The 23,649-nt window shown below is 50.8% G+C and overlaps 10 protein-coding genes across 10 annotated transcripts; 6 read left to right on the top strand and 4 right to left on the bottom strand.

Annotated features, from left to right (window-relative positions):
• The first annotated feature begins 918 nt into the window (after positions 1-918).
• BU24DRAFT_426190 (uncharacterized protein) lies at positions 919-3,722 on the top strand. The gene is made up of 3 exons (XM_033528909.1): positions 919-1,087; positions 1,591-3,161; positions 3,219-3,722. Exons 1-3 carry the CDS (start codon positions 1,072-1,074, stop codon positions 3,510-3,512), a joined length of 1,881 nt encoding a protein of 626 aa, XP_033380660.1. The 5' UTR covers positions 919-1,071; the 3' UTR covers positions 3,513-3,722.
• Positions 3,723-4,860: 1,138 nt separating this feature from the next.
• Positions 4,861-5,677, top strand: BU24DRAFT_353523 (RmlC-like cupin; the record flags this gene model as incomplete). Its single annotated transcript, XM_033523781.1, has 2 exons — positions 4,861-5,236; positions 5,436-5,677. The coding sequence occupies 2 exons, from the start codon at positions 4,861-4,863 to the stop codon at positions 5,675-5,677; spliced, it is 618 nt and encodes a 205-aa protein (XP_033380661.1).
• A 336-nt stretch (positions 5,678-6,013) lies between these two features.
• On the bottom strand, positions 6,014-9,751 carry BU24DRAFT_426192 (calcium-transporting P). Its single transcript, XM_033528910.1, has 4 exons — positions 9,399-9,751; positions 8,174-9,329; positions 6,801-8,117; positions 6,014-6,747 (listed from the first exon to the last, which is right to left on the bottom strand). Exons 1-4 carry the CDS (start codon positions 9,522-9,524, stop codon positions 6,200-6,202), a joined length of 3,147 nt encoding a protein of 1,048 aa, XP_033380662.1. The 5' UTR covers positions 9,525-9,751; the 3' UTR covers positions 6,014-6,199.
• A 721-nt stretch (positions 9,752-10,472) lies between these two features.
• BU24DRAFT_376017 (uncharacterized protein) lies at positions 10,473-12,900 on the top strand. The gene is made up of 2 exons (XM_033524609.1): positions 10,473-11,005; positions 11,060-12,900. The coding sequence occupies exons 1-2, from the start codon at positions 10,736-10,738 to the stop codon at positions 12,653-12,655; spliced, it is 1,866 nt and encodes a 621-aa protein (XP_033380663.1). The 5' UTR covers positions 10,473-10,735; the 3' UTR covers positions 12,656-12,900.
• Positions 12,901-13,003: 103 nt separating this feature from the next.
• Positions 13,004-14,825, top strand: BU24DRAFT_426194 (translation factor). Its single transcript, XM_033528911.1, has one exon. It carries the CDS (start codon positions 13,210-13,212, stop codon positions 14,536-14,538), a length of 1,329 nt encoding a protein of 442 aa, XP_033380664.1. The 5' UTR covers positions 13,004-13,209; the 3' UTR covers positions 14,539-14,825.
• On the bottom strand, positions 14,607-16,783 carry BU24DRAFT_274887 (acetyl-CoA synthetase-like protein). The gene is made up of 2 exons (XM_033522624.1): positions 16,384-16,783; positions 14,607-16,324 (listed from the first exon to the last, which is right to left on the bottom strand). Exons 1-2 carry the CDS (start codon positions 16,418-16,420, stop codon positions 14,676-14,678), a joined length of 1,686 nt encoding a protein of 561 aa, XP_033380665.1. The 5' UTR covers positions 16,421-16,783; the 3' UTR covers positions 14,607-14,675.
• Positions 16,784-16,795: 12 nt separating this feature from the next.
• BU24DRAFT_426195 (NAD(P)-binding protein) lies at positions 16,796-17,918 on the top strand. The gene has a single exon (XM_033528912.1). The coding sequence runs from the start codon at positions 16,939-16,941 to the stop codon at positions 17,875-17,877; it is 939 nt and encodes a 312-aa protein (XP_033380666.1). The 5' UTR covers positions 16,796-16,938; the 3' UTR covers positions 17,878-17,918.
• An 11-nt stretch (positions 17,919-17,929) lies between these two features.
• On the bottom strand, positions 17,930-19,222 carry BU24DRAFT_495368 (RPB5 subunit of DNA-directed RNA polymerase). The gene is made up of 3 exons (XM_033534120.1): positions 19,049-19,222; positions 18,904-18,986; positions 17,930-18,848 (listed from the first exon to the last, which is right to left on the bottom strand). The coding sequence occupies exons 1-3, from the start codon at positions 19,130-19,132 to the stop codon at positions 18,308-18,310; spliced, it is 708 nt and encodes a 235-aa protein (XP_033380667.1). The 5' UTR covers positions 19,133-19,222; the 3' UTR covers positions 17,930-18,307.
• A 136-nt stretch (positions 19,223-19,358) lies between these two features.
• BU24DRAFT_426197 (leucine carboxyl methyltransferase 1) lies at positions 19,359-20,956 on the top strand. The gene is made up of 2 exons (XM_033528913.1): positions 19,359-19,628; positions 19,677-20,956. Exons 1-2 carry the CDS (start codon positions 19,364-19,366, stop codon positions 20,528-20,530), a joined length of 1,119 nt encoding a protein of 372 aa, XP_033380668.1. The 5' UTR covers positions 19,359-19,363; the 3' UTR covers positions 20,531-20,956.
• Positions 20,387-23,018, bottom strand: BU24DRAFT_426198 (mitotic spindle assembly checkpoint protein-like protein MAD1). Its single transcript, XM_033528914.1, has one exon. It carries the CDS (start codon positions 22,879-22,881, stop codon positions 20,725-20,727), a length of 2,157 nt encoding a protein of 718 aa, XP_033380669.1. The 5' UTR covers positions 22,882-23,018; the 3' UTR covers positions 20,387-20,724.
• Between the last annotated feature and the right edge of the window lie 631 nt (positions 23,019-23,649).

Consider the following 23,649-nt stretch of genomic DNA (forward strand, 5'->3'; position numbering starts at 1 on the left):
GAAGCGCCATTGGCATCGCAACGAGTAAAATATAGTGGCATGGTCGTCTCAGCCGAGAAATAACATGGCGATGGAGACGGCACAGTGCTTGTCAGTGTCACTCGATAGCGCGTGCATGTATTAGCTTTACATTGTGATGGTGTTGAAGTCATGTTGAAGGATGGATGTCGTTGTAGTTGGGATGGAAGGAGGGATTGGAGGGATGGAGGGGATGGGGCATGCGCGCTCAATCGAGGAAAGTAGACTATCGCATTTAGGGAAGGACTCGACTATTTGGGAATGGCTCGGGATGGCCCGAAGGAAGGAGGGAAGGGGAAATGGGCCAACACGTGATGATCCGATGGATTGAGTGATGAATCCAGCAATTATCATTCTTCCATTACCCTTGAAACCAGTCCAATTATCAATCGTTGTCCTAGAATGATTAATTATTCTCTAATTACTCACTTGCATCAAATATTCAAATCCTTATATACATACAATTGAATCGTCCTTGGACTTCACCGAGGGATGGATACTTGTAGAAACAGAGGAAGAATTGATTCCCCACCTTTCCCTCCTATCTGCCCCATTCTTCTGTTTCTACAGTGTGTACTCCGTACTAATACTCGTAGGTATCTACCTAAGGTATGTACCTAAGGCAGTAACTAGTTGTTAACTTTCTTGTACGACTCAATCTCTTATTATGTGATTGATGATGATATTGTTAGTTATCTAGTACGTTGATACTAATTAATCCGCAGTAGCAGCAGCAGCAGCAGCAGCAGCAGCAGATGATCGTTGGTGATGCCATGCCATGCCTTTTCCATGCACGACAACCAGGACCTTGTATGGGTGGTATATTCGAGTGATCCAACGCAGTAATTAGCTAACGACCTGGGGATCTGTTACCGATTGCCCCGAAACTTCCTTCCTCTCCTCCTCTGTGCTTTGACCCTGCGCCTCTCTTCTACCCGTTCCCTCTATTCTACACACTCGATGCTTCTTGTGCCTCATCAGTAAACGGCCATCCAGCCAGCACATGTGTACCCCCTCTCTACCACCACAACGCCATTATACCTCCAAGAAGACATGTTCAATTTCAGTGGTATGTTGATGCTTTTCTATCAATTCGAACAGGAACAATGGTTCATGCCGATGTCATACCCGAACGGACACTGGCACTTGCCTCTATTCTTCCTCGAATCAACCACTCAGACCATCTCATCTTTCCCACTACTCCGACCTACTCCTACTCCTTCTCCTGCTACTACCACCACCACCACGCACAACGCATCACGATCCCCCACCACACCGACCGATAGGATTCTGTTCACAATGCTCCCGAGACATGACATCCTACCACTCATCCTATTCCTGTCCGAAACTCAATACCCCTCTCCTTCGCTCCCATCATCCACCCCGGCCACTTCCTCACCGTGATCAATGATCGTGTTCCTGTTCCTGTTCCTGTTCCACCTCCTGTCACCCCCCTGTCGTCTGTTTCGCCCATGTGTTCCAACCATCCACGTTTCGTTCCATATCCACTTCCCACGTGACCACGACGGCATCACCAAGAACCTTCACCGCTGATTATCTTCTCCATCGTAGGAAGCCTTCTCGCCGGACAACATGACCTGCAGAAGGAGCGACAACCTCCGTCGCGCCCTGTCCCAGTAATATTTCCATCGCTCAATCCGCCTCAACCCTCACAAGACACCCCTCCAGCCCAATGGACCGATGGCGCACGCCCACCTATATCCGCGCATATACTCAGTCTCAAGAAGCCATCAGATGTCACTTTAGAAACATTAGCTCTGTTCAACATCGCGTTTGAGCCCCATTGCGACTTCGAAACACTCGTGCCCTCCCCCACTGACAACAAAGACCAACATCTACCGCCCAAATCCTGGCTAGATGTGCCGTCCGAGAGCGAATTGGGCAAAGACGCCACCTCAGGTGCTCCCATTAAACTGCTTAGCAACGGCAGGAGGTTCCCAGATCGTAACGAATTCTACACTCGTGCGAAAGAGCTATTCCTCAAAAACGAAGATGCGTTCTTGAGCCTCACCCGTAAATCATCCGCCCCGAAGGTGCCAGTGCGCATTGCGCACTTCCGCAAATTCTGGGAAGGACTCGACAATCTAGCATACTACTGGGACAACTCTCTTGACGAATATCTCCCACCAAAGCCCGCCTCGCCAACCGAGACCATCGAAACACCCACCACCCCCACTGCAACCCTTCCAGAAGGACCCACAGAAGAGAATGGCTCAAAGGGTGATCCCGAGTCCTCGCCCCTGTCGTCGAACAATGGAGAGCCTCGTAAGAAAGTCAAGACCGAAGCAGACAGCACCAGCCTGGCCACGCCTCCGACGATTCGATCTGGTTTTGGCACCAGCAAGCCCCAGATCGCGATATCCTCCAGCAAGGTCCTGCCCGCCAGAGCGGCGCCGCCAAAAGTGCCATGGGCCATGAACATGCCCGGTCTATCCGAGAGGACCGCCGATCTATCCAAAGGCTCCTACAAGGGCTACCGCATAGGAAACGGTGCGGAGATGCCCGACCAGTATCGCCTTGATTGCGTGCGTTCCTTCCTCGAGCCTATCGCTTGGGCGTTTGGAGTCACGCTCGCTCCGCACCGAAGGCCTCCCGTTCTCACGGTAGAGCACGTGAGGTTTCCCGTCCGCATGAACAGCGTGGGATGGCGAGGCCCCACCGATCGTCTGAAAGCACGACAGGGCTGGATGGAGGGTCCCGTGCTCGGTGTGCAGTGCAGACCAGATGTCGATTTCGGCTCCAAGCGCGACCTCGAAGCTGATTCTATTCTTGATGCCGTCCGAGAGATCGGAGGTCTGTTGTTGTTAGCCCAGGAACGTGCTCGAGAAGGTCAGGTCGAAAAGCGAGCTGGTGAGGGCAAGTGGTGGACGACGAGTCCTCGCTGGGGCGGAGGTCCTGGTGGTGAAGTTGGCGAAGCTACCGGTGCCAGCGACGCACCGTCACAAGATGCCGCACAAACGCCAGACAAGCCCGCAACCAGGCTCAGGGAGGGATTGGGCAAGGAGAGGAGAAGACCCTCTCCAGCAGAGGTCTGGAAGATCTTGAGGCCAGGGCATCCCATGTGGGATCCCAAGCTCCAGTACGAAGCAATCGGCAAGGAGAAGGACACTGAGTGGGATGATGTAAGTTCCCCTATATTCCATATACTCAAAGATCTCCTTGAACTAACACTCGACCAGATCTTCATGGTATCCTCCCTCAACCACCACATCAGCATCCTCAAACTCCGCGTCCACCGCCAGTACATCCGCTTCATCACCGACGGCACACTACCCAGCGACACCCCCCAAGATCCCAACTGGCACGTCCCCGTCCTGCAGCGAACCCGCTGGTACGACCTCTTCAGCGTCGAGGATCGCACTGAAGCAATGCGGGGGGTCTGGGGCGTCATGGCGTACCTCATGCGGCCGAAACAGCAAGATTCCGCTGACCAAGCTGCGGATGTTGCCATGAAGGAAACGCCACGGTCTTGAAGTTATCTCCTCACCAAAAGTCCATATCTGACCCTCATAGATTATAATGAACCCCATCTTTATGTCCATATTAAGGGAATGCGTAAATCTCCAACACACCGTTTGCGTCTCTAGCCATACTAGACCAGCCCGTCCACGTTGTAGTAGTGCCTCTTACCATTCACATACACCCAATCCCAAGACTGAGCATATACACTCAAGATTCCTTCGTCCCAATTGAACGCCTATCACAGTGCTACAAGGAACTGTCCAGATACCGAGTCTCGTCCTCTCATCACATTTCGCTACTTGTGCATGTCTGTAACACTATCTTCGAATCAAAACGTACCACTTACCACCAACCCCGTGACATAATTCCGTACCTATACCCTCAGACTCAATCCTTCAACCCTATTCTTCAATATGACAACACTAAGCTCCTGTCCAGTGGGTTTTCATTACCTTGGGCATCACCCACCCAGTCACCCAGTCAGCAATTCAAACGCTCGGTCGGTCGGACTTGCACACCAACTACAACATGGCGTTACCTGTCTTGTCCTCCCTCCTCTTCCTCAGTATCAAGTATCAAACATCAACGTCGTCCTACATGCATCCTTAAGACATCTCCTTGCGAACCGGTCACTGGGGTATTGGTGTCAGGCGAAAGAGATAGAGGGCCAAGTGGTGCAATCACACCGCTCGTGGGACGTTGATGAACAGAGCAAGGTTAGTGACTGCTAGGCTGTTTTGTGGAGGTCTAGGATCCGGGTCACTCCTCCGCCATGTACCTTCCTCCGTGCGGGAAAAGTCGTTGGGGGGCGTGGGTGGAGGGTTGGATTAAAAGGAGAAATAGAAAGTGGATGGCAGCTCTGTACTGAGAATTCCTGTCCGTTTCGTATTGAACGTAAGACTTTTAGATAAGCATCAGCGACGTCGTCGTTTACCTTCAGCGAGGGATGGCGATGACGAGAGCCATGCGCTCGAATGGGGTAAAAAGACATCAAGTGGAAATAGGGAGAGACAATACAGGAAGGACGGCATCCCAGAGGAAACGCCACTATCATGACAGGAGTAACTGTGGCTTGACACGATGCTCCCTTGCTAAAGGGGAATCAGGAAGTGTTTGGCATCTGACTCCATGAACTATCTCTTGGGTCTGAGACGAGGAGGTGTATAAGAAGGGTAGTTGGGGGGGTTCCCTTTCGAGCTCTGACCTGGTGGACGGTATTCAGGTTGTTTATCAAGCTGTTTGAGACTTCAAAATTTCGAGCCTGGTGTATCTTCGAGTGAGGAGAAGACTGATACTGCATCCATCAATCTCCAGCACTCTTCGTCACTCCCTCCGTACACCACGACAAACGACCCAACCATGCCCTCACTCCCCACCGCCCTCCTCTCCCTGACCTTCTACCTCACCACCCTCGCATCTCCCTCTCCCCACACCTTCCACTTCCCCACCTCCCCCAACCACACCTTCACCCCCGGCTCCGTCATCCCCGCGAACGCACACACCTTCCCCGCGCTCCTCGGCACCGGCATGTCGACCTCCCTCCTGAACCTCGGGCCCTGCGCAATGCTGCCGCCGCACAGCCACCCGCGCGCCACGAACATCGTCGTCGCGATCTCGGGCAACACGACGAGCTGGACGGTTGTGGAGAACGGGGCGGGCGTGCGGGAGGTGGCGTTGGTGCCGTGGACGGTGGCGGTGTTTGAGAGGGGGAGTCTGCATGGCATGATAAACTATGGTAAGGGGAGGGGGTTTTCCTTTTTGAAAATTTGTGGTTGTTATCGTGTTCGAACATCTTCTTTCTATGTCAATTCACTCCAATGTTCAAACCTTCAATATCGACGATATCGATCATTCGAGAATAAGAAGACGAAAGAGAGAAAGAAAGGAGCAATCGTAACCAACCAAAGAATTTACGCTTACACACTTCACTATAGGCTGCGAGAACGCCCAGCTCATCTCGGCGCTCAACTCCGAGGACCCGGGCACGCTGAACCACATTAACGCGCTGTTCCTCTTCCCGCCCGACATCGTCGAGGCCGCGTTCGGCGCCCAGAGGTCTGCGTCGGACGGCTTCGATGTGCGGACGTTGGGTAGGGATGTCCCGGGCGTGGGCACGGGCGCTGTGATGGGGAGTAGGGAGTGTATGCGGAGGTGTGGGATTGGGGGGTTGGGGTGAGGACGGGGTTGATGGATTGGGAGGTGATGTCCCGGGGTTTTTCGTGTATGTATGGTGTGATGATCACAGTGTTACGAGATCGCTGTGAGACTCAGGTACGCGACCATGGAGTTGATTTGATGCATTTGGTGGTCTGAGTTGGTGCTACTATAAGTATGGTCATTCGGTCAAGCAAGTGGGAAGCAGTGATGAAGCATTGGGTGGATATGGTCCTAAATACTGTCATCGAGGTTAGGGGAAGAAAATTGTCCCCGGTCAAATGTCACGGCAACATAATGTTGGACCTGGCCAGAGAGGAAGAGGGGCATCATGACATGAATGGAGGACTTGCAAAAACAGCAGAGGGAAAGGTTATAAAGGTATATTCGCGCAACTGTATACAACAAAATAAAAACGCAAGTATAGACCGTAAGAAGCCCAAGTGTATTGTGCCGCAGTCCTTCCGTCGTCATCTTGCTTCCCGTCTTCAAGGCGACGAGGGACGGTGCCACCCTTTTTTTGTTATACAAACACGCAATGATATCATACATTTGTACTGTACCCAACACCGACCAGTCTCCGGCCCATCTTCCACCTGTTGTAGAACTTCCTGGCCTCGTCTGCCCAAAAGACACAGCTGGCGACGGCGAGTAGGTGCACCAGATCTAAGAGCCCGAGTGCCTCGGTCTGGAAGATGTGCTGCAGTGGTGGGAAGTAGATGACTGCTAGCTGGCCAAGCAAGCTGCCGGCAACAGCGTAGTTGAACATCTTGTTCGAGAATATACCGATTTCGCCGGCCAGCACGGACTTGGTCTCGGAGCGGCATGTGAGCGCGTTGAACATGTCGAAGAGCACGAAGCACGTGAACGTCATCGTCGTGTCACGAGCAGAGACTTCTCCGTCCGTGGACATCTCGCGGTAGTAGGTCGTCAATGTGCCCATCATGATGATGGTCGCGGATTGAAGCACGCGCTGGAGAAGTTGTCGGGTGAGAACTCGAGCCTGTCGGGGCCGAGGTGGGCGACCCATCACAGCGGGATCTACAGGCTCGACTCCGAGCGATTGTGCAGGAGGACCGTCCATAAGAATGTCTGTTGTGCGTTAGCCATGTTGAAATAAATCCTTGTTCGTGTCTTTTACGTACTTATCCATAGAATCTGCATGGCGTTGAGGGGGTTCTGGAATCCGAGGAAAGTGCTCAGGAGCACCAAGCTGAGCGCCGCAGCACTGGTGCTGAGCTGGAAGGTCAGGAAATTCTGGATATTGTAAAATATTCCCTTCCCTTCTTCAATGGCACTGAGAATGGTGGAAAAGTTGTCATCTGTGAGGATCATATCCGCAGCCTCTTTAGCGACGTCGGTACCCAGTCTGCCCATAGAGATGCCAATATCGGCCTTCTTGAGCGCAGGCGCATCGTTGACGCCGTCTCCAGTCATGGCCACCACATCCCCGCGTGACTGAAGGGCTCGAATAATCTTCATTTTATGATCAGGACTGGTTCTGGCGAAAATCGAAGTCGTGGCAATGGCTTGAGCTAGTTCTTCTTCACTCATCTGGTCCAATTCATCGCCGCGAATGACCGAGCGACCCATCGATGGATTTGAGCTAATGGGCATGCCCAATTTCTTTCCAATGGCAACAGCAGTCGTCTCTGCATCACCGGTGATCATAATGACTTTGACTTTGCCCGCCATTAGCCTCCGGATAGATCTCTCCACGCCTTTACGGGGTGGATCGTTCATTCCTACGAGACCAGCGAATACCAACCCACGGTAATGCTCATCTTCGCCGAGTGAGGTTCCACCAGTGGCATTGTCAGTGGGCGGAGCAGGCGAGGCCGTCCCACTTGAACCCCTCTTTCGTTCGGCATTTGATGTCCCACTTGCAAATCCGAGCACTCGAAGACCTTCTTGTGCCATAGCGTCTGCTGCTTGCAAAGCTTCGGCCCGGCGGTTCTTGTCAAGGACGACTTCTCTTCCCTGTGCCGTTACATAGGTATCGCAACGATCCAGAATTTTTTCCAATGCTCCTTTGATGTAGGAAGCATCTTGACCAGTGCCGAGGTCTGCGTTCGATTGTCCTTGAATCACCACACCCATCCATTTTCGCTCAGAACTAAAGGGGGTTTCATAATGGCGCGCTCCAATTCTTTCCCTGACATCCTCTTCACCAAACGCATCCAACAAATCAAGTAAGGCGACATCTGTCGGTTGTCCCACCCAGCGACTTTTGATCGCAGAAGAGTCATCGCCCATCGTCGAAGAAAGAACTGCCGCAGTTGAAGCTGTATTAACGTGATCACCTGCAAGGCGGGCGTTGTTGACAATGTTTCCAATACGTAATATATTCCGCGTGGGCGAATCCAGGTCCGTAGAATCGTGCTTAGCAGACACAGCAACAGGTGTGGGCTCGTCAAAATGCCATATCTTCGTGACTGTCATATGATTTGTTGTCAAAGTTCCTACATGTATTATTAGCAGATGGCACAATGGATGTACTGATGTGGCTGATACATACCCGTTTTATCACTGCAGACAACGTTAACTGATGCAAGCGTCTCGACACTGGGGAGGCGCCGAACAATAGCGTCACGCTTCGACATCCTCAGGACGCCTAGAGCAAGCGTTACAGTGACAATAATAGGTAGACCTTCGGGAATAGCAGCCACAGCAAGAGACACTCCGATTTGAAACATCTCTAGGAATGCCCATCCGCGCCATAAGCCCACTATCATGATGAAGCCGATCACAGCAAAGGACATATAGCTGAGCTCTTTCCCGAGTCGGTCCATAGAAAGTTGCAAGGGCGTGCGGGGGCTTTCGATTTCTTGCAACGATGCCGAAATGGCTCCAAATTCGGTGTTACCACCCGTTCCGATGACGATCCCTTGACCGTAGCCTGAACGGACTAATGTTCCCATGAAAGCAATGTTCTTTTGGTCGTTGAGACGGATGTCTGCTCCAACAGTTCCAGCGGCGGGAGACGAATAGAAAGGCGATTGTGGTCTCGAAACTCCAGGGGGTGGCTGCACAACATCTGGCGACTTCGGTACGGGCTCGTTCTCTCCGGTAAGATTAGATTCGTCGATTGTAAGGTCGGCAGCATGCGTAATTCGAATATCAGCGGGGATCCGATCGCCCGTGTGAAATAGAACTAGATCACCGGGCACGAGCAGAGTGGCCGAGATGTTTATAGCATTCCGTTCAGCAGCTGCTAACGATGCAGCTGTATCCTTCAATTCCTCTAGTTCAATTCCGTTGCTGTCCTCCTCATTTCCTGTTCGACCGGCTCGTTCTATACCTCCTCGTATGATATGAGCGGAATGTGGCACCAGTTGATTCAACGCTTCTAGAGACTTTTCAGACCTGTACTCCTGTACAAAGCCCACTGTGACGACGATCGTCACCGCCGCTGTGATGCTTATGGCGTCTTCCAAATTCCCCATTATGAATGAAACGGCCGCGGAACCGAGGAGAAGTAGTATCAGCGTTTCTTTGAATTGCTTCAGAAAGCGCAACCACAGCGGCTCCGGCTCTTCGTGCGGCAGCTCGTTGAGCCCGTGGGTATGGAGCTTCGCCGTGGCGGCCGAAGGGGACAAGCCATGGCTGACCGATGTTGACAGCTTCCGGGCTGTTTCTTGCGATGAGAGGAGGGAGTATGAAGATGTTACCGACTGTGGATGCGCGTGCTGTTAGCAAACATTCTTCACAAGGATTGGACATGGGGTTGGAAGGCTGAGTACCGAAGGAGTCGTACGCCGCTGGGGCGTCTCCGGGGGTTGGAGGTAAGGAGATGAGGGTCGGGAGTTTTTTGTTGTCGGTCCGGAAGCATTATAGAATGGCAATGAGGGCGTCGAGACTCTTGACATATTGGCATGGCCTGGAGGCCACTTCGACGTCTGCTTTCTAACGTGGCCTCAATGGGGAGAACGAATGGCAAAGAGACGGGAAGTTATGATATCCCTAGTTAAATCATCGGTGCTAAAAGGATGTCTATAGAGAATGATCGATCTATAGGATTAGAACTTAGATCCTGCGGTTGGAAGGGTCTTTGAGTGATGTTGGTGTAAAGATGGAGACGGTTTCTCGAAAGTATGAGAGCATGGGCCAGCGAGGGACAACAGGGGTCGGTCGAGACCCGTAGCCTATACTCTGCTAAAGGCGGTTTCAAGCACGGCAGATGCGTTTTACTACTGCATCGCTCCATATACTGTTAAATTGACAGATATGGATTATCAAAAGAGCCTTTTCTTTGTCTGTTTTCAGGATATCTACCAATGTTTACGCACATACGCTCCCTGTGTCTTATTCACAACCGGGTTCGGAATAGTTCCTAGCGCATACCGAATGTAGTAGTTTCCCTCATCGCTGTACTACCTCGAATCATGTTTTCGCATACTCTTTGAGAGGGTGTTTCCTTATGTCGTGTTCATTATTCAGGTCAATACCTTGCTTTCTAAGCTGCAATCATGGTGTCCGGATTCTAGGACGAAACCTTTCCACCACAATTGCGGACAAGCCGCTCGAAATTGAGTTTGTACTCCGTAGATCTATCACGTATTCGAAGAGCTGCGATCGATCAATTTAATCCATGAATATATCAGCAGAAGGCGTCTCTCTGTAAGATGTCTGCCAATGGTTTCCCAAATATGCTTAAAGTTCATAATACAATAGCGACGTCATGAGAGTGCTGGTACGCATGTTGGTAGTTAGTGAACTAGTCTTAACTACCTCGAGGGAACCCTTAGTCAGCAGTTTGCTGCCAAGAACTCGCGACCGGCCACCTCCAAAACAAACCCGGAGGTCCCCAGCCTCATCTTTATCGACAATTCATCATCGCTCCCTCCCCGTGCGCGTGCGAGCTGCTGTCGCATAAACACATCCATCTAGCTTTGTGAACTTACTACGACCGGCGCGCATTTCTCGAGTGGCATTTCCGCCGGTCACGCCCAGAATATATGTTCTGTTCCTAAACCTTCTTCACGACGCGCCGACCGCGACCCAACGTCAACAACAACAACAACGATCTTTCTAGGATTTCCCCACCGCGCATTCCTGGTATTTCATCACATCTCTCAACATGTTCTTCCCAGAGCATTTGCTTTCCAAGTCGGGGCCGCTTGCACGCGTCTGGCTCGCGGCCAATCTCGAAAAGAAGCTGTCGAAGCACCAGGTCCTGCAGGATAAGATTGGCGAAGATATCGCTGTTATCACTAGACCCGATGTTGCTGGTGGGCCGATGGCCCTTCGTTTGAGCGGCCAGCTTTTACTCGGAGTTGTGCGCATCTATTCACGAAAAGCGCGTTACTTATTAGACGATTGTAATGAAGCACTTGTACAGATCAAATGGGTAAGCCACAAATGCATTCGATGGACCCTGATCCCTTCTAACAAACTGCATTAGGCTTTCCGTCCTGGCGAGAACATAGATGCGGCGCACCAGTCTCATATCGCCAATCCTGCCAGTTTGACCCTTCCCGATGTTTTGACAGAGCTTGACTTGCTGGCACCAATGCCCGACCCATTCCTACTCACTTCCCAACCTCTGGACCTGCATTTGACCTTGGAGGATGCGACCTTACCAGACTGGGACAACAGTCAGTTCCTATCTGGCAGCATTGAGCAGCCCCATCTGGAACACAGGGCTCTGGACGGCCCCGATTTGGAATTGGATCTTGGTGAAGAGTTGGATCCGGATTTTGGCTTCGATGAGGGTACAAGCATTGAACGCGGTCGTGATGCTCCCCTCGAACGACGCATATCTGAAGAATTGGCTTCGAGCCCAAAGCCTTTTGAAGAGGATGATCTTGGTATCGACCTGGGCGAGGATGACGACACAATTCAACCAGCTGCGCCCGATATCGACATCGACCTAGGCATTGATGTTGATATGGGTGGCATGACCGAATTGGAACCACTGGCAGAAACTGACGCGGGTGCTGAACCTTCGCTAACCCGCGAGCGATCGATGTCCCCATTATCCGACATCGACCCTGAGCAGGCGCAAGAATTAGAGCGAACTTTTGCAGACAACCAGACTGCTTTCGAGCCTGAAGAAGAGTTGGATGAAACCGTCCAGCAACCACAAAGGGTCAAGCGAAGGAAAGTCTTGCCATCTGACGTCGAAACCCAAATTCCAAATACCCAGATTCGTGACCAGCAGAACGATCGCAGCAAGATTCTCAAGCCAGCTTCATTCCTGCCGCGCGACCCGACTTTAGCTGCTTTGCAAAATCTACAGAGGTCTGGCGGTTTCATCTCCAGCATTCTTGGAGATGGTCGAAGCCGGGGTTGGGCTCCTGAACTGAGAGGAATCCTCTCCTTGGAGCTCGTTTCTCGCCCTGGACAGAAGCGCAAGCGGGACAGTGGGGTTGCTGATTTGGATACCGAAGAAGAAGAAGGCGACCTCGGCACAAAGGCGACTCCTCAGCTTGAATTTGAGCAGACCGAGGACGATCTTCAGGGCGCCGCTGGCCCTGTGGGTGGAGATACCACTCTCGGGCTCGGTGGAGATGAAGATATCATCCAGTTGCCTGGCGATGATGACACCATGCCGCAGTTCGAGGAGCCTCTCGAGGAGGAACCATTCTCGCCTGTTGCTGACAACTTCGATGATACTACGGCTCCCCTTCTTCACCCAGCCGAGACCGGACCAATCTCAGTTGGCACTAAGCATGCCGTCCATCTTCTGAGGGAGCGTCTTGGCCCTGAGCCCGAAGCTGGTGACTCGGAACGCCAAAAGACGAGTGTCCTTTTCCACGATATGCTACCGGAAGCCACAACAACTAAGGCAGATGCTACAAAGATGTTCTTCGAGGTTCTAGTCCTTGCAACCAAAGATGCTATCAAGGTCGAACAACCTGGCAATGAGCTTGGTGGACCGCTCCGAATTCGCGCAAAGCGAGCCTTGTGGGGCGATTGGGCAGAGCGCGCAGCGGGAGGAGAACTTGCCTCTCAGACTGCTACCCAGGCACCTGCTGTTGTTGCAGTCGAGGCGTAAGACTTTGATGATACCACTTGAGTAAAGATTATTATTTCGTCAAACTCAAAATCTTTGGACAGGCTTGTATGACTGATGTGGTGGCGTTGGCTGGATACCCTTATTCCTTTGGTATCGATTTATGTCTGGCTACTGTACGGCGTTAAAGGGCTGGCGAACATTGGTGGATTTGTGCTATTGATGCAACGAGTGTATTGGAATATCATCATTATCCTGCCTCATTGACAGATTAATATAGAAGCTTCAAAAAATGCTCGGTCTGCTTGTTGTGATGCCAAGTCTTTCGGAACCGGAATGACGTTGACGCCGACTTTCCGATGCCAAAATTTTGAGTCTCGACGCCAAAAATCCAGTCATCACTTCTTCGAAATGTTCTGATGCTAATACGTCACCTCCGCAAGCCAAATGTCAAATTCACAACAACTATATCTTCATACTGTCGCGCTTTACGGACCTCGGCGCAAGCGTCCACACCGAATACCCAGAATACTACGATTTCCGCGTTGAGCACCCCCGCACACATTCCGCGAATTTACCCCCCTCTATCAACTACAATGGATACGAACATCCTCCCAGTTAATCCCGATCGACTTGGGAATATATCATTCCATGAGAATCCCGATAATCTGATCGGTGAATGGAGCATAGAGTACAATGAAGGCGAGGATGCGCAAAGTCTCTCGCGGGCAGCCAAAGAGCTAGCTTCGACCGATGTACCTGTAGCATTTCCTACAGAAACCGTGTATGGACTCGGTGCTGATGCTACACGAAGCTCAGCAGTGAGAGCTATATTTGCCGCAAAGGGGCGTCCGGCCGACAACCCACTGATCGTGCATGTCCACTCCATACCACAACTTCAGGCCCTCCTTCTAGGAAAGAAGGACTCCGTGCAACCTGCGCAAGATCCCATACCGGAGATATATAGACCATTGATTAAGCAGTTCTGGCCGGGCCCCCTGACAATCATAGTTCCCAACCCAAAGGACTCGGTCCTCGCGCCCGAAGTCACAGCTGGACTAGATACATTTGGAGCGCGCATGCCTAGGAGTATACTTGCACTAGCACTTATCAGACTCTCCGGTGTGCCGCTTGCTGGACCATCTGCAAATGCGTCGACTAGACCGTCACCAACAGCGGCAGAGCACGTAAAGGACGACTTGGAGGGCCGCATACACACGATTGTAGACGGTGGGCCATGCGAAGTTGGTGTTGAGAGCACTGTTGTAGATGGACTGTCTTCTCCGCCCACGATATTGCGCCCAGGCGGTGTGACCGTTGAACAATTACGCCAGTGCCCCGGATGGGAGAACGTCGTGATAGGATACAAGGACGCACATGAGAAGGGCATCAAGCCTAGAGCGCCTGGCATGAAGTACCGTCACTACTCACCTAAAGCTACGGTGGTTCTGTACGAAGCAGGTGCCAAACGCCCCGAGTCTAGTGAGATTCCAGCACAAGGAAAGAAAATTGGAATCATCCGAACAACAGAGTGGCCAAAAGCTCTAGGACTGGCTGTCGAAGGCAACGACATTCAGACGACGCATACCAACGGAATTGTTCCTCATACACCTGCGGATACGAACGGATCTGCCGCGTCACAAACGCGCCTGTCAAACCTACTTCGATCCGTAATCCAGCATCAAATCCCTCACGCGGAGCCGTTGCTGTTGACAGAAGGAGTCCCTTCACCAGTTGAGATTTTGGATATCAACCTTGGTGCTGGAATCGAGGACGTTGCTCGCGGCCTCTTCTCTGCTTTGAGAGAGCTTGACAAGCAAAATGTCGATATCATATATGTGGAAGGCATCAACGACAAGCTTGGTGATGACATCGCAGCCGCAGTGATGAACAGGCTTCGAAAGGCAGCCGAGATACGAGTATAATAGAATTAAATGAAGCAATACATATAGACCTTATCACTTACTATTATTCATAGTCATTAGAGTGATTTTCGAAGTGGTATATCTACTGGAGATGGTTGATTGCTGGAGACAGAGATATTCTATCCTATCTGGATTGCCTACAATTTCGCCTTTGTGTCGTCTCGGACAACAGTGCCTCTGTTTTGCCCACTTCTCTCCTTGTCTCTGAGCACTCGCCTCAGAATCTTACCACTTGCGCTTTTTGGTATCTCTGCGCAGAACTCTATCTCCTTGATCCACTTATATCGGACCTTCTTCTCCTTCACAAAAGCGATCAGTTCTTTCCCAATCGCACTGTCTGCGGTGAATTGAGGTTTCAATACCACGTAGGCTTTAGGTAATTCGCCAGAGTAGTCGTCTTTGATACCAAGGACTGCCACATCTTCCACCTTGTCGTGGCCAAGCAACAGGTCTTCAAGCTCTGCAGGGGCCACACCAATTCCCTTGACCTTGATGAGTTCTTTTATACGATCTTGGATGTAGATCATGTTTTCCTCATCAATCATGCCTTGATCGCCAGTGTGCAACCAGCCATCTGAGTCGAAGGTTTCCCTAGTAGCTTTCTCGTTGTTGAGATACCCCATGACGACTTGCGGGCCGCGAGCAAGAACCTCGCCGCTCTCTCCCCGCTGTGCTTCGGTTCCATCTTCCTTGATGATCTTGACTTCCGTCGATGCCACAATAGCGCCGCCGGAATGCGCGTACTTGTACGAGAATTTCTCGGGCGGATGGGCGGTAATACACGAGCATGATTCCGTCATACCATAGCCCTGCTTGAAACCAGTTCCGGGGAACTTCTTCTCCAAGAGCTGGATAATTTCCTCGGAAAGCGGCGCCGCACCGGAGGAGAAGCGGGTAACATGGCTAAGGTCGTACTTGTCGACGAGCGGATCTCTGACCATTCGAATCAGGATAGGAGGAACCATGAGCAATTCGCCGAGCTTGTATTCCACAATCACGTCGAGCATCTTTTCCATGGTGAATTGTGGCAGCATAACGACTTCGGCGTTCAGGAGGATTGGAAGGTGCATTTGGTGCACGAGACCCGTGATGTGGAATAGTGGTAACACGGCCATGATCTTCTTCTGTGTTTCTGGCGTTATTTGCTGGATCTGGAGGCATTGGGCAATCACGTTCTGGTGTGATATCATGACCGCCTTGGGGAGACCAGTCGTTCCCGATGAAAATGATAAGAATCCACAGACGTCCTTATTCTTCTTGCCGGGAGGAAGCTTAAAAGCGGGAGCCTGTCCATCTGCGCCGTAAGATTTGCCAATCTGAATGAGCTCCTGAACAGTCGTGTAACCAGGCAATTCGCCTTCCAAGAGGAAAATGTTCGACTGGGGGAGTCCGGCGGCCTTCGCGCTTGCAGCAGCTACCTCCATGCTTCCGGGGGTTGTCATGAGAAACTTCGCATCGGCGGTTTTCAGAGCAAATGTCATCTCTTCGGTGTTGTATGCAGGACTCGCACCGCTGATTTTGGCTCCAACGCGTAGGCCGGAGAACATTGCTACCGGATACCAGACTGTGTTTTGGCTGAACAAGGAAACAGTTTGGCCTTCCTGAAGGCCATATTTCTTGACGAGTGCGGTGGAGATGTATGTTGAATAGTCTTTGACTTGACGCCAGTTCACCCGTTCCTTCGTGATCGCATTTTGAAATCCGGCCAGCTCCTTCTCAGGGTATTTGTTTATTGGCGACCATTTTGAGTCGAATAACCAGTCCCAGTCCGTTAGTTCAGTGGGCACTAGCAAGTTGGTCAGTATAAAGTCAATGGCATGAGCCCAGAGGAATTGGTAGAAATACAGTCAATAGGAGGTTGTCTTGACTTAAAAATGACCATTGTTACCGAAACGCCGTACGTTTGTCACAGCTTGTGCAATTGCTTAACTTATGAACACGTTCAAACGTAGGTTGTCACAATGCATTAAGTAGGAATGGTAACGCGAATGGAGTTGTGAGACGAGAAATGGCAGCATTTGGTCTTTTGTAGCGCGCGAACTCGTCATAGCAGCTTAATCCTATCCGTTTGCCCTCGGAGCATGCATCTCGTACGTAGGGACTCATAATGATCGAGTCAAGCGTCGAAAGGGCACGCGGGGAAACATCGATGGCAAGGGAATCGTCTATGTGGGGGGGATAACAGCTCCAGCTAGCTTCCGGCCCGTTGGAGACAGGATCGGCTTACTCTATTCCCCATCGTTTTCCGATGCAAGACCTCATAGCCGCAATTCCATCGATTTGAGAGCTTTTCGTGACTGTACATCTGTCAAGCACAATTATTGGTCAATTTAACCAACGAATCAGCTTGTACCGTCATAAACCCAATCCGAAGATAATCCTACCTACGAGTACCTTACAATGGATTCCAATCACGACCTGAAGATCACACTTATTGGTACTGGAACGATCGGCCTGTCCTTTGCTGTATTCCATCTCACTCATTTAAAATCGCCATCGCAGCTTACAATATATGACACACGACCGGATCTTGAAAAGTACATCCAAGATACTCTTCTCAGCTTCTACTCAAGTTCATCACCCCCCATCCCAGCCATCTCTGAAATCAACATCGCGCAATCCCTCAAAAGCGCCGTTGAAGGCGCACACATAATCCAAGAATCCGGACCCGAAAACCTGCCATTCAAGACAGCTTTGTGGAAAGAAGTCGAACAACATGCCACTAAAGACGCCTTGCTCTGGAGCTCAACAAGCGGCATACCCGCGAGTCAGCAAAGCCGGGAAATGCAAGATACGTCAAGGCTCCTCGTTGTCCATCCATACAACCCGCCGAACATAATGCCGCTGCTGGAGCTCGTACCTTCGCCTGATACCAGGGCTGAGCTTATTGAGCGTACGCAGGAGTTTTGGCGTGCGAGAGGTAGGGTGCCGGTGCATATTAAGAAAGAGGTCACGGGGTTCGTAGCAAATCGACTGGCATTCGCACTCCTTCGTGAAGCTATTCATCTTGTAGATGCTGGTGTCGTCACAGTTGCTGAGGTTGATGATATCGTTCAGAACTCCATGGGCCCTAGGTGGGCGGTTGCCGGGCCTTTCAAGAGCTATCATGCTGGAGGTGGTGCTGGTGGTCTAGAAGGTTTCTTCAAGAATATAGGAGGTACCGTTCAAGGTTGTTGGGATGATGCAGGTCGGGCAAATGTGGGTGAAGAATGGGAGCAAAGGATTTTCAGGGAGGCAGAGCAGTCGTATGGTTCTGTTGACACAACAGAAAGAGATATGATCACAAGGAGGGTACTGGAAGCTGTTAAATTAGAGAAGCAGACTAGCAAAGATGATTAGATTTCTTCAGATTCCGAATGTCAACGAATCAATTTTGCAACCAGAGCCTAGTCCCAAGTGCTCGTGGAAGTTGTGTGAACGGAAATTATATTTTTTTTTGCATATACCCGAGTAATAAGTCTACAAACATCGATACTGCTAGGAGTACATATCTCTTGCACAATACTCTGCGCCCTTTAAATCGGAACAATCAAGTCATCTTTGTGACTAGTTGCGAGTGTCAGACTGGTTTTGGGAATTTCCATGGCTTTGGCCATTGACGTTTGTCCCAGACGCCTTTTCCCACGCTCTTCAATGCTTAAATCCAAATCGCCAAACGCCTTGCTGATGGACCAAATCTTAAGACTGGTTCATGTGATTCTCCGGACAGAACCAAATACAGATCTTTATCAACCGGAATAGTTTTCCCGGAAGCGGCTCCAGAGATAGCTCATATAGCCCAGCGATAACTTGCGTATCTGCCTGCTGTCTCAGACATACGGATAATCTTGACCACCTGACCTCTCCTCAGTCCGAGGTATTTTGCAACTGGATCGGTGACTTGGATTCGGGGCAACTGAGTTTCCTTGAGACGATAGCGCTCCAAAAGTTGCTTCTTCTCTTCGTGGCTGAGGAGAATGTGCCTAGGCACCAACTCGTGCTTTGTGATGTTGACCAGCAAGTCCTGCTCAACGAAAACTTCTACACCACCGAGCACCTGTCCATCAACACCTGTAGCATTGCGCAGCATTCGAATAGCCATACCCGTCATGGGCTTGATGGTGACCAGAATTCCAGAGTAATGGTTGTTTTGGGCAAGATGGACCATGTATTCACGGAGCTGTTTAAGACCGGCGTTCTCATCGGCGTTGAACTCGACCCACAGAGAACCGATCTGGGGTTCCGGGTTGGGGAATTTCGCGGTCGCAGGAGGCGTGTACTTGTGAATCATCTCTTGGGTAGGGGTGGCACTATAATGCAGTTGCGAACGCCTGAGAGTTGTTGTTAGCGGAGATCCTGTCGCGACCTGCGAAGCAAAGGACATACTCTGGCTCTCCATCTTCACGTCGACATCTATGCGCAAACTCCTCAAGAGAAATCTCAGTGTCCTCTACTGGAATATCGTAACCCTTTGGACTGTGTCAGCCTATGCATACGAGACTCTTCATCATTTGTAAAGGTAGAGGCGCACCCTGTCGCGACACATCTGTTTAGTCGTACGGTAGATACGCCACATGCGGACCATGCCTGGCGTGTATTGGGCCTGGCTATCCATCTTCGCGGGTAGTGGATATAGGTAGATCGCGTCGTGCGTTGAGGAAGTTGGTATGTCGCGAGGTCGAGTGTTGTCAGTTGTTGCGCTGTGTCGCCAAAGAAATCTCAAAGAAGTTGAACTTTCCGACTTTCTCTAGACTTGGCATGCGGCCGCACACTAGCGTGGTTGCACGGGCCATCACACAGCAGCCCCGCTGAAGCTCTAACATCCAAACGCGACTTCAATGCAAACATGTCTGGTCAAGAAATTCCAGACCTTAGAACGCTGCTCGGATCTCGCCGTGGAGGCCCCTCAAGAGGTCGTGCACGTGGAAGAGGCGGGTTTGGATCTTCTCATGAAGGAAGAGAAGCGCTCAAAGATGAAGCAGTCAGGAATACTGATCAAGATGCGGCGGGCTCAAGGGTGAGCTGTGTTGAACTTGGATATCTTCATGATCCATATGCAAAGCTCTTCGCCACACAGCCTGCAACTCGTAGACTTCCACTCTTAAATCGAGGTGCGACATACTCAGTGAATTCAGTGACCTACTGCTAATAATCGGAAGGATCCTACGTCCGCACATCTGCAATCGATGATCTTGTTGATAGATTCATGAATGCGTCCACTGGGCCAAAACAGATTATATCTCTAGGTGCAGGTACAGATACTCGATACTTTCGTCTCAGGGACAGATATCCGGATCTACAGCTAGTCTACCACGAGATAGACTTTGCTACCAACACTGCAGCTAAACTCACATCGATTCAACGCCACCCACAGTTGCATTCGAAGTTGACTTCGAGATCCGCACCAAACCCCTTAGCATTACCACCCGCTGCAACGACATATCATTCCTCAACATACAATGTCCATGCCCTGGATCTTCGGACGCTGGCTGCGTCCTCTGAAGAAAACACTCTCCCCACTTTGCCCAATATCGATCCTACCTTGCCAACACTTCTCCTTTCTGAGATGTGTTTGGTATACCTACCAGCGCCTACCGTATCTTCAATACTTTCATCCTTCCTTCAGAAGTACATACCTGAACCCACACCAGTATCGCTCATTCTCTACGAACCAATCCTGCCAAATGACGCCTTTGGCAGAACGATGATTTCCAATCTGTCAACGAGGAACATTCATTTGCCCACTCTTCTGGCTTACCCTGAGTTAAGCGACCAGAGGGCTCGGCTCCAACAATATGGATTCCACCAAGGTGCACACGTTGCAGACACTGCGTCGATATGGCGTGCGTGGGTGACCGACGAAGAGAAGGAAAGGGTAGCGGCATTAGAGATGTTAGACGAGCTTGAGGAGCTCGATCTTCTGCTCAGGCACTACTGTGTAGCTTGGGGATGGAGGGACAGTGGTAGCGAGGGTGTCTTCACTAAAGCATGGGCTGACATCAAAGAGCAATAACGCCTTTGAGTATTTGGTTTTCTTGGGAAAGAATCCGAGTCTGAGGGCTCCGAAATGGGAAGCCAGGCATGAATTATAAACATATGTTAAACCCTCATGAGGAAGAAACGCCTAGTCATAGTCTAGATACGATCCGTATGGGAATCGGTATCTATAGTTCAAAACCTGCGCCATGATAAATAAGGCCACTCTTTTTACCGGGCGGCTCTTGTTGTTCGTTCCCAGAATTCCAAAGTCATTGCCGCAAGGAAACATGGAATCTCTTTCCTCTCCTCCACCCAGAATGTGATGAGATCGCGGATCTCATTCGCAAAGGCGCTCTGCTCTCCCCCGCTTACTTTCATTGTACCGTTCTCTCCATCAAAGACGATGCTATTCTCTCCTGTCTCTTCATCGCCAGGATAGAACATACTCGTAACACGTACTCGCCCGTTGGGCATGAAGTCCAATTTCCATCCTAATATCGAGGCCACTGCCTCGCGGAACTCGAGTGACTTAGCAGTCCAGATCTGCTTGAGACGCTTGATGCGCTTCTCATGAGAAGCAACTGTAGCAGTAAGCTCCGCGAGTTGGTCGCGAGTGGCCTCCAGCTGAGACAGAGGAACCATTGTATCTGACGGGAGGTCTTTCCCATCAAGTCTGTCGAGGAGCTGTGAGTTCGCTTCCCGAAGGTGGCGGACAGTGGAAAGTTTTAGTGCCTCTGCATCGGCTGTCGGATTGGATTTGAGTTCTAGCACACGTACGCGTGATGACTCCTTGAGCTGCTTGAGCTGTTTCAATTGGGCCTTCGAATCGGATTCAAGGAGCTTGATCTTCTTTTGTAGTGTCGAAGATTCTTCTTGAAGTTGTCGATTCTTCCTACGTAACTCGCCGATTCGTTCGTCTGAGCCTTCGTCAGATTCCAGTGGTCTTTTCTGGCCTGTTGTAACTACTGCGGAAGGTAGCTCTACAGAATCAAGCTCCTTCCGGAGATTCTCAATCTCTGCGCGGTACGAGTCAATGAGATCTTCCAGCTCTTTCACACGTGCTGCTTTCGTCGCATCGTACGTATCAGGCTGCATCTCCCGTTCCTCGTCGTCGAATGCTTTGACTTGTGCCCTAAGGAATTCGACCTCCTTCGTCGCTAGGGCTTTCTGTCGTTCTAATCTTGCGCGTGCTTTTGCTTCACCAGCATTAGGCGCAGTCGAAGTCGCAGACTTGAGTTGCTGGATCTCGGATTGCAGTGCCGCTTTCTCGTCTTCCAGTGTTTGAATGTTTGCCTCTTTAACAAGAAGTTCCGGCTTAATTTCTCCAAGTTTGTTCATGAGATCGGCCCGTTCCAGTCGCTCTCGAATGAATGCCCGTGCAAGATCTTCTGGTGTTTCGAATTGGATGTTATCCCCAGATTCGGCTTCGTTCTCTAGGTAAGATGTCCATGAGTTCTTCTCATCCTCCAATACCTGCTTTCTCAAGTGTGCCTCAGCCAACTCTTGTCGTAGGTCATCCATCATGCGCACCTTGGTTTCAAGGGATCTCTTCTCCTCTTCCACAACCTCGATCGCCTTATGTTGCCTCTTGTAGGTCTTCAATTCGGCGTTTTGTTCTCGGGTCAAAGACTCTAGCTTTTTGATATGCGCCACTTGGTCCGACAGCTCCCTCTTGATAACAGTCAATGTCTCTGCATCTCCTGTCATCGCTTTCAGTCGTAGAACCTCGGCCTCAAGATCTCCTGCCTCAGCCTCCTTTTCTGAGAGTCTCTTTTGTGCTGTCGAGAGCGCATTCACCTTGACATCTAGTTCCACTCGCAACTCGGATACTGTCGTTTTCAAGGCTTCATGTTCCGTCTGAAGGGTGTTGAATTTGTGCCCTGATTGCCGTTGTACAGCCGAGAGCTGCTCGTTCGCTTCATCTACATCCTCCTGCAGTTGCTGTGCCTTGTCTTGAGATGCACGCAGCCGCCTCTCCAGATCCTGGCGTTCGTTCTCGCTTCGGCTTTGCGCCTCAGAAAACTCTCGCTGTAGATTATCAAACTTTTCCGAGGCTTTGTTGCTCAGCTTCTCTGCTTGTTGCGCCTTGTTCTGCTCCACCTCCGCCTTGGTCTCAAGTTGCCTCGTTCTCTGTTCTTGTTCTAGATCAGCCCTCTCGCGATCCTGTTTTGCAGCCTCTAACTCGTAGCGAAGCGCGTTGATTTGCGCTCGTAGATCCTCGTTCACTGGATCTGAAGGGACAATCGTGTGAGGGGCGACTTGAGATGTGCGCAAGGTCGTTCGGAAGGTTTCTCGTAATGGTTCGCGCGACTTTGGAGGTGGAGATTCTGAATCGCCGGTGAATATGTTGTAGCTTGCTTGGTTGTGTTTCCTTGAAGCTGCCATTGTTGTCTCGCGCGCGAATTGCGCGTCAGTCGCAACGAAATCAAGGAGAGTCGTAGTGGTCTTGAATTGAAGCGGAATTAGTTGCTTAAAGGTGGTTAAGATCGAAAGAGTCCATTGTCTGTAGAAGTTGGTGAATGCGCTGGATGGGGTCACTGGAAGCCGTTGTTTTGGAGCTTTGGCTTCCCCAAATCTGTGCTAGCGCCGACACGGCAACACGTGTTCAGCCTTGTGCCTCATCGATGCTTCATCCCTCTCCCTGATTATTACTTTCACCTCATGTTCAGCATGGTGAATGTGTCCCATTGTGCTCATTCACGTTACGTATGGTTCAGTATCCAGCTCAGACCAGATGGTAAATATACTCGGAGCCTCAAAATCTTCAGTGCATCATGGTGCAACGACTTTGACAGTGTGTAATCATATCAATCCCGAACAAATCTCAGCTACATGGCTTTGGAGTCAGCCTCTGGCCTCTCGCAGTCGATGTGACCGAACAAGACAACCCTAGGAATATCAGCGTCGAAACGACATGGCCATTGTTAGCAAAGAATTATTTGAATACGAACAGCATCCACAATGGTGGACCCTGCAAATCCAAAACGAATACTACGAGTTGCTTCTCCGGCCCTTGTACCACCAAAAAGTTTTTATTTTGCTTTCAATCTCCTCGATTATTGAACAAGGCTACTCAAGGGTTGGGGATAGGAACCCACTCCGTGGCGTGTACTTGCGACTCAAACTCAAAATATGACCTTCTGCCTCAGGCCT

The sequence above is a fragment of the Aaosphaeria arxii genome, assembly GCF_010015735.1.
Source record: "Aaosphaeria arxii CBS 175.79 unplaced genomic scaffold BU24scaffold_8, whole genome shotgun sequence".
Taxonomy (NCBI): domain Eukaryota; kingdom Fungi; phylum Ascomycota; class Dothideomycetes; order Pleosporales; genus Aaosphaeria; species Aaosphaeria arxii.

Excerpts from the sequence above, each read along its gene's own strand:
- BU24DRAFT_426198 (XM_033528914.1), bottom strand. The coding sequence starts at position 22,881 with ATGGCAGCTTCAAGGAAACACAACCAAGCAAGCTACAACATATTCACC.
- BU24DRAFT_426195 (XM_033528912.1), top strand. The coding sequence starts at position 16,939 with ATGGATTCCAATCACGACCTGAAGATCACACTTATTGGTACTGGAACG.
- BU24DRAFT_274887 (XM_033522624.1), bottom strand. The coding sequence starts at position 16,420 with ATGGTCATTTTTAAGTCAAGACAACCTCCTATTGACT. Across the intron at positions 16,325-16,383 it reads AAGACAACCTCCTATTGACT|TGCCCACTGAACTAACGGAC; the intron begins GTATTTCTACCA and ends CCAACTTGCTAG.
- BU24DRAFT_426190 (XM_033528909.1), top strand. Across the intron at positions 3,162-3,218 it reads AGGACACTGAGTGGGATGAT|ATCTTCATGGTATCCTCCCT; the intron begins GTAAGTTCCCCT and ends ACACTCGACCAG.
- BU24DRAFT_426192 (XM_033528910.1), bottom strand. The coding sequence starts at position 9,524 with ATGTCAAGAGTCTCGACGCCCTCATTGCCATTCTATAATGCTTCCGGA. Across the intron at positions 9,330-9,398 it reads AGCGGCGTACGACTCCTTCG|TCGGTAACATCTTCATACTC; the intron begins GTACTCAGCCTT and ends GCGCATCCACAG. Across the intron at positions 8,118-8,173 it reads TGTCTGCAGTGATAAAACGG|GAACTTTGACAACAAATCAT; the intron begins GTATGTATCAGC and ends TAATACATGTAG.
- BU24DRAFT_426194 (XM_033528911.1), top strand. The coding sequence starts at position 13,210 with ATGGATACGAACATCCTCCCAGTTAATCCCGATCGACTTGGGAATATA.
- BU24DRAFT_426197 (XM_033528913.1), top strand. The coding sequence starts at position 19,364 with ATGTCTGGTCAAGAAATTCCAGACCTTAGAACGCTGCTCGGATCTCGC. Across the intron at positions 19,629-19,676 it reads ACTTCCACTCTTAAATCGAG|GATCCTACGTCCGCACATCT; the intron begins GTGCGACATACT and ends AATAATCGGAAG.
- BU24DRAFT_495368 (XM_033534120.1), bottom strand. The coding sequence starts at position 19,132 with ATGGATAGCCAGGCCCAATACACGCCAGGCATGGTCCGCATGTGGCGT. Across the intron at positions 18,987-19,048 it reads AACAGATGTGTCGCGACAGG|GGTTACGATATTCCAGTAGA; the intron begins GTGCGCCTCTAC and ends CACAGTCCAAAG. Across the intron at positions 18,849-18,903 it reads CGTGAAGATGGAGAGCCAGA|GCGTTCGCAACTGCATTATA; the intron begins GTATGTCCTTTG and ends AACAACTCTCAG.
- BU24DRAFT_376017 (XM_033524609.1), top strand. The coding sequence starts at position 10,736 with ATGTTCTTCCCAGAGCATTTGCTTTCCAAGTCGGGGCCGCTTGCACGC. Across the intron at positions 11,006-11,059 it reads CACTTGTACAGATCAAATGG|GCTTTCCGTCCTGGCGAGAA; the intron begins GTAAGCCACAAA and ends AAACTGCATTAG.